We start from the raw sequence: 13,240 nt of genomic DNA, 5'->3' as shown, positions 1-13,240 counted from the left end.
TGATGAAACGACAACGGTACAGACAGAGCCTTACACGTGTTAGTGCCAATTGCACACTTATCATGGAGTACCCATCTATGTAGGCTGCAACATTAAGTATAATGTTCATGCCACAGGAGCGGGCACAGGTGAATGGCGCCTCAGTTGTTGTTAGGAATTTACCACAAAAAAACGTGCTAAAATAATGTGTCCGAATTTACACAGCCAAATGAAAATAATTCCCGACCGTGATTGATGATGCTCTTGAGCATTTAACACACTGTTAAAACAGACGCGCGTGCCTGTATTTTCATCTCGAGGTCGCGCATGAAGAGGGCGTAGTTGGAGGAGGTGTTGGGGGGCAACATTTGTGCAAGGCGGGGGACTAGGGCAGGGAGAGGTTCTGCAAACGGAAGGGGATGAGCAGGAAGAGCAAGGGCTGCGCACACAGAGGGGGAAACTGCTGGCAGTGTTGGTTTTTCTAAATGTATTTATTCACCCCGTCTCCTTTCCGATTGTGTTAATGATTTTTGTTATCTGTGTAAATGTCCCTTTAAGTTAGTTTATTGGCGCCACGGTCAGTTCTTCCTCTACAGTAAGCGTATTATCAAGCTAGCGACTCTTGACTGTCTCCAGCCTGCAACTTCCCGTCACTTGAGAAGAACGAAGACGGAAAGAGCGAGCAGCTGAAAAGGAAACTGGGTCTGTCAATAAGAATACAGCTAAATCTACACGGATATCAGACGGATAGACAAGTCGATATCATTGTCTTCTTTTAGTCGACTAGGCGGATCTGTGTTCTTCTCATTGGCTTGCTTACCAACCTTCGTTGTTTTCCTTGTTGAGCACCCAGCTGCGGCTTGCCAAACTGTCGCCGAGGCTCGAGCCAACCACTGGTGGGGGGTTTAATGGGAGCCTTGTTTCGATAGAACTCCCTTCTCCCCCCCCCCCCCCGACGGACCCTCGCTCGAATCCAATTCGGGCGCTGTCTTCCCCGGGGGGTGCCCGGTTTTTGCTTAGTCTGACTGGGGAAGGAGGGCGGTCCCCCAGCCTTGACTGTCGCTCTGGCCGACCCTAGTGGACCCTAATATGGCAGGAAATCTGAAGAAAGGCGGAGGACTGATCGGGATGATGAAGGACGCGTTTCAGCCCCATCACCACCTCCATTCCAATCACCAACCAGGGGCCGTGGACAAAAAGACGGTGGAGAAATGCTGGAAACTAATGGACAAGGTGGGTGACTAGCAGTCATATAACTATCCATCTAGCTACCCGGCTGATGATCTGTGGCCAGGAAGCTAGCATAGATAGCTAATTAGCTAGCTCGCTAACTAGACAGCTACAGTACTAGTTAGCTAGTGGTAGCTACACCGACCAGCTAGGCTACACCGACTAGTAGAGAAAGTGGTAAATTAGCTAGTTAATGATATGTAATGTATTGTATTCATCTGCAGAAGATGTAGCTAGTTGAAGTTAGTTAGAACTACCTATATGGTTGTAGCTAGTTAGCTTGATGCTGGTGGTGGCTGGATTGCTAACTATGTTAGCCAGCTACCTAGGCAGCTAGCTAGCCAATTAACGTCAGCTAGCAACATTGACCAAGAAAATATCGCTTGCATGGTGGTGGTGACTCAATCATCATACCAGATTAGGGTCTTGAAAATAGTAGCTAGCTAAGGGAGCACAGTTAGGCTTGGGCTTTGACCATAGCCACAGAGCTATATTTTACTGTTCAGAAGATCCTTTCCATTGACAAAGGTGTGCAATAAGGTTGTAAAATGTTATTCATCATTTGGGATTTAGTTAGCTGGCTAAATGTACTTTTAATGATCAGTGATTGTATGATCAGATGTTAAACACAATCATTTTCAAACAATGTGGCAACAATCTAACTGCTCGACTCCCAACACTTACTCTAGCAGTGACTCATGAAGTCCAAAGTATTGTGCAGCAATTGAAATTAATACATGTGATCATCATAAAGAATTAGCTCCATTTACTTCACAAGAGGCGCAATTCACAACATCATTTCTTGGAAAATGTAGCTGGCTGACCCCTAGTTTCCTGTGCGATTCACACGGAATTATCACAGTGATTCAGAGGACAAGACAGCCTTTTTGTTTGTTTCTCTAGGAGTAGTCTACACACATGTCACGATTTCCTCTTATCTGTAAGAACCCAGGCCCCTGAAGATTGTCATAATGGCATGTTGGCCAGTTTGCATTGCTTTCCACCAGACAAGCCCCTCTGCATTGACTCCGTTAAATAAAGGTTAAAAATGAATTATGGAGAAGAGGTCACTTCACACAAACAGAAAAACGGAAGTGACACTGCAATGTCAGTTCTCCTTTTCTGTTTCAGAAAGTGACCGTGGCGTCCCAATCAATGGCACACACAAAGTCTAGTCTGTCTGAGGCGTAGTTGAGGTTGTGTGTGTGTGTGTGTGTGTGTGTGTGTTTGTGTGTGTCCACAAGACCTTTTGAAATAGAAGACTTTGTCCACGATGGAGGGTTGTTGAAAGGAAAACCACTGTAGAACCTGTGATATGTGATCTATGGCATGCTGATTTTAGCAGACTGCTACCCAGTATCGACTTTTCTGTCAAATAGTGTGAGTGCTTCAAGGCAGGATACAACTTTACAAATTACACTTGCGGAGTCTTTGTTTGCTACTGCTGCAACTGGCATCCTGTCAAGTACTGTTCATAGCATTTGTACAGTATGGTTGTCCTTTCCCTCTTTCAAAACAGGTTAATAATCATTACACTGACCCTTCTGCATCAGGTTTAACCATTTAATACACGTTTTTCTTCATACGGTTATGCCCCATGAACAAGTTAGCCTATCTGCCCATTTCAAATATCATGAGGACAACCCGGACCACCGTGCATGTTAGTAATTGATCTGCCTAAGAACTTCAAAGTTAAGCAGTAAAAGTGTATGACTGGAATTGGCCTATAGGGTTATTACAGGCTTACTGCTTTTCCCGTGTTGATTGGGTCCCTAGTCAATGTTTTAGTGGTTTTATCGTAACAGGAACCTGCAGTCATGGGTTATGTCCCGAATTACATCCTATTCCATATATATTGCACTACTTTTGACCGGGGCCCGTAGGGGGACGCCCCCGTGATCTAGAGCACAGTGGTATGGAGAGGGGGGGGGGGGTTTGGTTCTGTCCCAGTCTCCGATCCTGAGGTTAGCGAGAGAGCGGAGGAGGGTAATGCGGAACAGCTGAGAGACAATCTTTTGGTTCAGTCCAGGCCACCACGACTGGATGTGTGTGTGTGGGCACGTTTAGCCAACTCTAGGACTTCCCTTCCTTGGCTACAGGCTTATCTGCTCTCTGACAGGACTCATGCACTTGGGTTGGAAGCACATCAGGGTTTATTGTGACCCCCTCTGACTGACCTCAGTCAGTTGGCTACACTGAACACATGTATACGGCATGTAGTACTGTGCGCCTCCCGTAGTCTGTTCTGCTGTGATGACACCGTGTGGTATTTCACCCAATAGATATGGGAGTTTTATGAAAATCTGATTTTGTTTTCTAATTCTTTGTAGGTCTGTGTAATCTGAGGGGAAATGTGTGTCTCTAATATGGTCATACATTTGGCAGGAGGTTAGGAAGTGCAGCTCAGTTTCCACCTCATTTTGTGGGCAGTGTGCACACAGCCGGTCTTCTCTTGAGAGCCAGGTCTGCCTACGGCGGCCTCTCAATAGCAAGGCTATGCTCACTGAGTCTGTACATAGTCAAAGCTTTCCTTCGTTTTGGGTCAGTCACAGTGGTCAGGTATTCTGCCACTGTGTACTCTCTGTTTAGGGCCAAATAGCGTTATAGTTTGCTCTGTTTTTTGTTAATTCTTTCCAATGTGTCAAGTAATTCTCTTTTTTGTTTTCTCATGATTTGGTTTGGTCTATTTGAGTTGCTGTCCTGGGGCTCTCTGGGGTCTGTTTGTGTTTGAACAGAGACCCAGGACCAACTTGCCTTGTGGACTCTTCTCCAGGTTAATCTTTCTCTAGGTGATGGTTTTGTTATGGAATCGCTTCTTTTTAGGTGTTTGTAGAATTTAGCGGCTCTTTTCTGGATTTTGATTAGCGAGTATCGGCCTAATTCTGCCCTGCATGCATTATTTAGAGTTTTAAATTGTACACCGAAGATATTTTTGCAGAGTCTCAATTTGGTGTTGGTGAGAGGACCCCAGACCTCACAACCATAGTTCTATAACTGAGTCAAGAATTTTTAGACAGATCCTAAATGGTTTGTTGAATTTGATGTTCCTTTTGATGGCATACTGAGATTACTGTCAGGGCCCAGGAATCTGTCTCTCTCTCTCTGTTTCTGTTTCTGTCTTTCTCTCTCACTCTGTTTCTGTCTTTCTCTCTCGCTCTGTTTCTGTCTTTCTCTCTCGCTCTCTCTCTGTTTCTGTCTTTCTCTCTCTCTGTTTCTGTCTTTCTCTCTCGCTCTCTCTCTTTCTGTCTCTCTCTGTCTGTCTGTCTGTCTCGCTCTCTCTCGCTCTCTCTCGCTCTCTCTCGCTCTCTCTCGCTCTCTCTCGCTCTCTGTCTCTCTCTCTCCCTCTCAATTTCAATTTGAGGGGCTTTATTGGCATGGGAAACATGTTTGCCAAAGCAAGTCTCTGTTTCTCTCTCTTTCTGTCTCTCTATCTTGCTCTGTATCTCTCACCCCCCCCCCCCCCCCCCCCCCGCTCTCTCTCTCTCCTCCTCTCTCTCCTCATCTCTCTGTGTGTTGTCTTTGAGCCCCATGTTATTCCACTGATAAGATCAGCCCGGAGCTCACAAAGCAGATGCAACCAGCCCTGCTCTGTGACCAGGCCACTCAAGACATGGTGGGTTCATTTGAAGGTTGGCCAATTCAGCATCAAATTGTGAATTTGGGTGGTGTTTATGATGACTGAGTTCAATAGACGTAATGGGTTTAAGTCCAGAATTGAGACGACAGAGTATGAATGTAGCCAGTAAGTCTAAGGTAGACAACAGATAACACTCTGTTTTAGATGGGGCTTCTATACTGGATCCAAAGAAGAAGCTGACAAAGTTGGATGATTGATTAGTTTCGGGAAAATAGGCCCTCTTCCTTGTTTCACTTTGGTCAAGTTACTCATTCAGCACAGAATGCTGTGGCATGCATGTTTATGGTGTATATTGATTATGTGTTTATGGTTGTGACTCAGCTAGGGCTGTGGGGGTCACGACATTTCGTCAGATGATGATTGTCAAGCAAATAACGGTCGGTCTCACGGTAATTGACCGTTAATTAACGTAAACACATTTAGCATCTCCTGGCTTCCGAACACAGCCTACAAGTCATTTTAAAAAGTCTAACAAATCCATGTAATATAGCCTACACTGTCACATAAATCCATTATTTATTTTAAACAGGTCTAAAGAACCGTGATATGAAGAAAATGTAGTCTATTTCAGAAGAACAGAATAGCAAACTCTGTGTTATCCTGATGTGGCTATGCCAAATGGCTGTGGGCTACACTAGTTCATTTAACAGACAAGATTTGCTTAAAATTCTGTGGCATTATTTTATAGTATGAAGAATACAATTGAACAAAGCTGAATAAAATAAAAATTCTCGCAGCGATTTGAGGGAGTTCGCACGTGCAGCTGTTCTCTGTTGAGCGGTTAACAAAGAAATAATTATTCCTATATGCTTAATTTAGAGTTAATGTAACTTTAGTTGTTCTACAAACGTTGGGCTATATGTTTTGATGTTTAATACATTGTAAGGCTTCATGATGCGACTCTAATGATTTGAAAAAAAGTTGCTTGAAAGGCATGAGCTCTGCTTAGTTTTTTTATGCGCAGGCTGTACACACTACATCAGTCTCTCATTTGACAAGCACTTGATAATGCCTCGAATTTCACGGTGGCATCCCCTTTGTGGCCGTAATGCACGCAAAAAAAATCCATGCCTTCTGCGGCCCGGAGTGCTGCGTCGCGCCCTTCTCCCCGAGTGTGCTGCGTTATCCAAAGCGTCTCTCACTCACACACCTCTCCGTCACGTGATCGGGGTCTTTCTCACAGGCTATAAGTGAAGGCCGACACATCGGGGATGCAATTGCGCGCGTCCTTATCTAATTCCGAGGTGCATATTGAAGATATTGGAAGAACTGTCCACATTTACTTCGCCAGCCAACAAGATGAGTAGGCCTAACGAACAGCAAAAGCACTAGCCTATGTCAATCTACTATCCCCCATAGTACAAAGGTCGACCTATTCTGTGCGAGGAATTAAATATTCCAAACATAGAGGAACTTCCCCAAACTTGAAACTCACTCGCTGCAGGTTAGGCTCTACACCCCGGATGAATGTTCTTCATTTTAAGTTACTTGTCCTCTGTAGTTGTGATGCAAACCTTAGTAAGACATATAGGCCTATGGGCTAGGCTACATGAGGTGTGCGACCTATGATTCGAAAAAGTCAACAACAAAAAAGGCATTGTTTCTTGCCTTAAGCTGGGCATCATTCACAAGTGATAGGCTAACATTGTCACCCATCAGACTATTCTTAATTTAATCGTAACTTTACGTATACTAAATAATGTATGTGTGACATTTTGTTTTGCTTTAAAATGGACCATTATCATACACCTGCATCAAAACGGGAAAAAAATACATATCAAATCAAACTTTTATTTATCACATTTATTTATACAAGCATAGACCTTACCATGAAATGCTTACTTACAAGCCCTTAACCAACAGTGCTGTTCAAGAAGAGTTAAGAAAATATTTACCAAATAAACTAAGTAAAAAAATAAAAAGTAACACAACATAACAATAGAGGCTATATACAGGGGGTACTGGTCAGTGTGTGGGGGTACAAGTTAGGTGAGGTAATTTGTACATGTAGGTAGGGGTGAAGTAACTATGCATAGAAAATAAACAGCGAGTAGCAGCAGTGTACAAAACAAATGGAGTGGGGGGATCAATGTAATAGTCCGGTGGCCATTTTATTAATTGTTCAGCAGTCTTATGGCTTGGGGGTAGAAGCTGTGAATTAAGGAGCCTTTTGATCCGAGACTTGGCGCTCCGGTACTGCTTGCCGTGCGGTAGCAGAGAGAACAGATTGACTTGGGTGACTGGAGTCTCTGACAATTTTAAGGGGCTTTCCTCTGACACCGCTTATTATATAGGTCCTGGATGGCAGGAAGCTTGGCCCCAGTGATGTACTGGGCCGTACGCACTACCCTCTGTAGTGCCTTACAGTTTGATGCCGAGCAGTTGCCATACCAGGCGTTGATGCAACCGGTCAGGATGCTCTCGATGGTGCAGCTGTAGAACTTTTTGAGGATCTGGGGACCCATGCCAAATCTTTTGTCTCCTGAGGGGGAAAAGGTGTTGTCGTTCCCTCTTCACGACTGTCTTGGTGTGTTTGGACCATGATAGTTCGTTGGTGACGTGGAGACCAAGGAACTTGAAACTCTTGACCCGCTCCATTACAGCCCCGTCGATGTTAATGGGGGCCTGTAGTCCAGGATCAGCTCCTTTGTCTTGCTCACTGTTACGGATACAAGTGTTCTGTGTGTATCCTGTGTGTATTTATTTTCTCTCCTTCTCCCCTACTCACAGGTGACAATAATCATTCCCCAATCAGTCATCAATCAGTCGCTAATCGGAAGACACCTGCTCCTTTTCCCTTCCCAATCACAGTCCCTTTCCCTTGGTTTAAAACCCCTGTCAGTTGTTTTCTCCCCAGCTCAATCTCTTTGTAACATGCCTTCTGTCTGTAGATCGCTTGTGTGTTTTGCAGCTACATGTCACTTTGTCCCCACCTGTGAGTATTGTTTTGGTTATGGTGTTTGAGTGTTTGTTTGATGGTGGGAAAAGGGGGTAACCAGACAAGTCGCCCTTGGGCTACACTACCCGTAGTTAAACATTGTTAAAAACACTAGTTAGAACTGGGCGGACCACCCCCTGTATTTTTGGTTAGTTAGTTAGCTGTTTGTGAAGTAGGCTAGTCTAGCTTAGGGGTGTTTTTGAATTATTATTCTTTCATTCCTTGGGTCCCGCTCAGCCCCTTTTCCTGCTCCCCCCCCATTTACCGTGTGTTTATAAATAAGCATTTAGTGTTTGACGGTAATTAAGTTGTCTGTGTTATTTGTTCTCACTGTTACGTTTTCACTACTATAATTTGCATGAGTTGTGTTACGGGTCCCATTACCATCCCCCCTAGACTGTCGGGCCAAAGGGATTCGTAACACTCACATTGAGGGAGAGGTTGTCATCTATGCATTTAAATAGCGAATGGAGGACGCTTTTCACCGTGGTTTATTTTCATGCCAGCCTGGTAGGCTATACTCCTGTTGTAAATACAAGCAATGTGCTTAATATTAGGAAAGTTGAGAAATAAATATAGTAGGTCTAGCCTATAGAAAGCTGATGGGAGCCTCCTCTTTTTATTAGCAGCCATCACTCTTTCTCCTGCAGTTGCATAGCCTATAGAAATATTGCGGTAATACGGTTACGGTCACCGCAGCAGCCCTAGTCTCAGCTGCATGTCATGCTTTGTTATATTATTTCCCACCAGATGTGTTTGTAGCTTGAGGGGATTGACAATGAGGAAGTGCAAACCAACGCACAGCCTAGATGCCAGAGTCTGACAAATAATGTAAAAACAAATATTGTCAGCCCCTTGCATCATCTCATGTACAATCCATGACATGATGATTCATACGAAAACAGAGCCCTTCCCTTTGTGTATTGGAGAGGGACAGACCTGTGTGTGTGTGTGTGTGTGTGTGTCGTCTATTACCAGACCAACAGGAAGCTTTAATCCTGAGATGACTATTTCATTCTCTTCACTGTGTTGAAGGCCTTAAAATAGACTCGCTTAGTGACTCTCAGGGTTTGCTATCTCAGCACTGCTCTCTCACTTGCTCTCTCAGGCACTTTCACTCGCTCTGCCACTTCTCCTCCGAGAGGCTTTTCTCACTCTCTCACTTCCCTCTAGTCCTTACTGGACTTGACGCTCTGGCGACACTCTGGTGCACAAGTGATTACTTGTCAGAGAGAGCTCGAGTATTTTACGTTTAGGCGAAAAGTGGTATGAAAAAATATAACCCACGTCATCACACTATCACACCGATGTATTTGTCAAATGGTGTTCAGCGGTAGTTTCGTTTGAGTGATATCGATGGTCCCCTTTTCACTGAACGTTATGATTTGCGGTGGAGTGCTGCTTGTGCATGTAGGTTAAACACTCAAGCGTGCACAGAAGTTAGTTTGTTCAGTTAATGTTTAGGTACTTGTCAGGGTTGTGGTCAGTTCACTTCCCGAATTGAAAAGATCTTCATAGAATACAATGTGCAACTTTTCAATTCAAGAAATAGCATTTTTATTTACTTCCTGAATTGTATTAAAGAGGAATGGATCCCAACCCTGGTATGTAATTAAGCATACTACTAAGTCTCTTCCACCACGGTTGCTGGCTTCTCATTTGTTTCAGGAAGCTGATTCATCATCTCCCCTATGTGTCCAATCCTCTCCCTCCATCCAGGTGGTGCGACTGTGCCAGAACCCCAAGCTGGCACTGAAGAACAGCCCACCTTACATCCTGGACCTGCTGCCAGACACCTACCAGCACCTCCGCACCATCCTGTCCCGCTACGAGGGCAAGATGGAGACGCTCGGCGACAACGAGTATTTCCGCGTCTTCATGGAGAACCTGACCAAGAAGACCAAGCAGACCATCAGCCTGTTCAAGGAGGGCAAGGAGCGCATGTATGAGGAGAACTCGCAGCCCAGGTGAGAGGATGACGTTTTTGGAGATTGAGGTGGAAATCGAACTCGTTGTTAGACGAAATGCAGGTACTTTTCCTAAAATACTTCTTGGTCTCACAATTGCCATTTCCTGATTTAAAAAAAAAAATTGTTCCGAGACATCAAGATAAGTGCCAATACTCACACTCAACGAGTGTGAGTATTGGGCCGTCTCATCCTCCTCCTGAAATGATCCTGTGAGGTTGCACTCTGACCTGTGTTAGATGGCGCTCAGTTCACTCACTACCAGAATATTAACCCTTTTCGTTAGCCCAGAGCTAAGCCGAGCTGTACGATGCTGGCCTTGGTTGCACATCCACCATAAGTCCAGGAACTGTGATTTGAAGGAACATGTCGAAAAGCAACTATCTGAGCCAGTACGGTTTGGGACGGCACAATAGTGTGAAAAGGCTCTGAATTTGTTTCTCCTACGTCTGAAGTGAAGCGGGGGGTATTTTTTGTGTGTGCTGAACCCCTCCCTGTCATAGCAGGCAGGTGTAGGCTTAGATCTCATCGGCGGGTACGTTTCTGCACCTTCTTAAAGTGGAGCAATGTAGGCTTGTACTGAGTAACAGCCAAAGAGAAGGGTGCTGTGGTTTGTACACGTGAACATTTGTGGTCAGGATGACGCTATTTGCCTGTGTTCTGTCTGTCTCTGTGTTCACATGCTTTGCCGTTAGTATCCCGCAGACTTGAGGGTTATAAGGAGCTAAAGAAATTGCAAAAGTACAAAATGTAGTCTTAACATCTTTTTAGTTTAAATACAATCAACAACAACAAAAAATCACTCCATACACAGTACAAACATATACATACGATCAACTTACAGACACACACAAACAATGACTACATCTTATCTGAACAGACCCGCATGTTCACACACCCATCCCTAGTGCCTGCATTGTTGTTTGCCACTTGGCCTTAAATTGTGTCAATTTAATGAACACGGTTTTAGATGAAACCGCTAATCAAAATGTAGTCTTAACATCTTTTTACATGACCAATATCATATTTTCCCTTTTATGATTTGTAACTCGGGGGCCCAAATTATTCAAGCATCTCAGAGAAGGGAATTTGTGTGCAGTGCCTTTAGCAAAGTTGAACAAGCGTGTTCATTTAGATGCCATTTTATAAATCCCGTCAGAAATGCAGGATTTGGCCTAAATCTGGTTGGGGAAATAGCCTGTAGAAATGGTCTATTCTACGTTGCCAACGGCACCCCATATCATTCCTACTCTGATGCTTGATAACTACGGACCCAGGTTATACAGTTAAAAGTGACAATGAAGCTTGAGTTGCACATTTCTAACTTATTGCTGGACACACTCCAAGCCTCTCCCAGCTCAACCGATTACACGCAGTGGGAGCATGAATACCATGCCTTGAGTTAAGTATCAATGGCAGGATGTGGCCAAATATTTTCTTCTCTAACTGACACAAGTTGGACCCCTGAGCTCATCTCCGATCTACTCAAAAACACAACCCTTTCTTTCAACTTTTATGAACAACTGTGGTTCATTTCCTTCTTTTTAATGCAACGAATCAGAGTAGCGATGACTCTCTGCCTGTAGTCTTGCATGGCTTCTGTTTTTTTTAGGACAATGAGTCTCCTTGTGCTGAAACTAAGGGAGAGGAGGAGGCTCAGCTCACATTCCTCTTCCGTCTTCCCCCTAATTGAATTAGCATTAAGTAATGGGCCCATTTGAACAGTCTTAACCACTCCTTTGTGAAATACATTTTCATCATCACTTTATTACAGAGCGAGTGGGTTCTAGAGCCGGAGCTGGTAGTAACCGATGAAGCCCCCCCCCCAAAGGGACCAGAGACAAAGAGCGCTATTGTGCCTAGAGGGCTTCAGTGAGTAAGCTCTAGCCCAGTAGCGTGGTTAGTGTGTTACCAGCCGCAAACGGCCTAGGCTGTGTGACACTCCTCCCATACCAGGGCTCTTAGCAGGGTGTGCCTTACACGCTGACTAAACCGGGCGCGCGCATGTTGATTTTTGTCCGCCCGCACCAGACGCGATCAGGACACAGAGGTTGAAATTTCAAGACGAACTCTGAATCAACTATATTCATTTGGGGACAGGTCGAAACACAAGAAACAGTCATGGTCATTTAGCTAGCTAGCTAATTTGTCCTGGGATATAAACATTGGGTTTTAATTTTTTACCTGAAATGCGTAAGGTCCTCTACTTTGACAATTAATCCACAGATAAAAGGGTAAACTGTTGTTTCTAGTCATCTCTCTTCCTTAAGGCTTCTTCTTTGGGCTTTTTACGGCAGTTGGCAACCAACTTTGAGGTACATTACCACAACCAACTGGACTGGAGTGTGGACCTCAGTTTGTCTTTCAATCACCCACGTGGGTATATGCTCCTAAAAACCAATGAGGAGATGAGAGAGGCGGGGCTTGCAGGGATGTAGACGGGACACACAGAAATGTAGGAGCACAATGAAAAATGTTTGACGTATTAAAGCTAGTGCTCCTAAATTAACATTCCAGGTCGCACAGCTAAATATTTAGGCGCAGATGCAAGTAAAATGGTCGCACTGTAGAGCCCTACGTACCACTCTCTTTCCCCCTGGATAGGATGGAGATGGTTAGAGCAGTTTGATACAGTGTTAGCTTCAGCCTCGACTTAAACAGTTTCCTGTGTCGACAAAATGTTAGCTATTCCCTTTCCTCTGGTGGTTGATAACGATGGAGCACCGTTTCAGCGGAACGTGATGGGATGCTAGCTATGAATGATATGACGATTACGCGGTCCTCCCACAGGGTTGTTTGCTCTCAGACCGTTGCAGTACAGAGAGCGATAGTGGGTGGATGTGGTGCCCGAGATGCCCTGCAGACTTCTCCACAATATTACCGCCGCGAAATGTCCTCTTCTATTTATGATGATTTTGGCGTCCGGCCCTCCATATTTAGATTTGAGGAGTACAAATTATTTTTGGCACGCAGACACACTGACACAGAGCCCCCATAGTTCTGAGGCGTGTGATATTTGCATTCAGCGTTCTGACTATTGCTGGTTGATTACCACAACCACGGTAGACTGTGAAAGCCTTTTGCTAATTTGAGTTGTGCTTTTTGTGCGGCGGTGGCCTGCCATGGGAGTCTAGCTGCAACGCTGCTGTGTGTGAGGGGGTGAAGGGTTGGCTGCGGCCTGTGAGCTGCTAGAAGGGAACTAATGATTAACAGTGACACTGTCGCGCACTGTGCGCGCCACCCAGTTTCTTCCCGGTAGACTGCGAGCTTCCTTTTCCTGTTTCTCACAGGCCACCTAGTGCCATTTCTACCCCGCTCAGAGAGAGGGGGAGGGTGCGCAACGGGGAGAAGGAGCACAGCAAACGCTAGCCTGTTCATAACCGCAAAGTCCAGACTGAGTATGGAGTTGATCAATGTGTGCAGAAATAGGCCCTTCCAACCTCCCCTATATCCGGATATTGTTCAGACCTCCCTGAGCTTTGCCGTTTG

At 44.9% G+C, this 13,240-nt stretch overlaps 1 protein-coding gene across 1 annotated transcript in view; it reads left to right on the top strand.

Moving 5' to 3' along the window:
• The first annotated feature begins 365 nt into the window (after positions 1-365).
• LOC139549247 (E3 ubiquitin-protein ligase CBL-like) overlaps positions 366-13,240 on the top strand; it is a 39,807-nt gene continuing 26,932 nt past the window's right edge. Inside the window, exons 1-2 of the mRNA XM_071359492.1 lie at positions 366-1,212; positions 9,504-9,751. Coding sequence (XP_071215593.1) covers positions 1,069-1,212; positions 9,504-9,751 — 392 coding nt within the window. The 5' untranslated portion in view covers positions 366-1,068. The remainder of the gene's footprint in view (positions 1,213-9,503; positions 9,752-13,240) is intronic.

This window comes from Salvelinus alpinus, chromosome 22 (assembly GCF_045679555.1).
Source record: "Salvelinus alpinus chromosome 22, SLU_Salpinus.1, whole genome shotgun sequence".
Taxonomy (NCBI): domain Eukaryota; kingdom Metazoa; phylum Chordata; class Actinopteri; order Salmoniformes; family Salmonidae; genus Salvelinus; species Salvelinus alpinus.
Note: the sequence above shows the minus strand (reverse complement) of the source record. Positions and strands in the feature narration are given on the sequence as shown.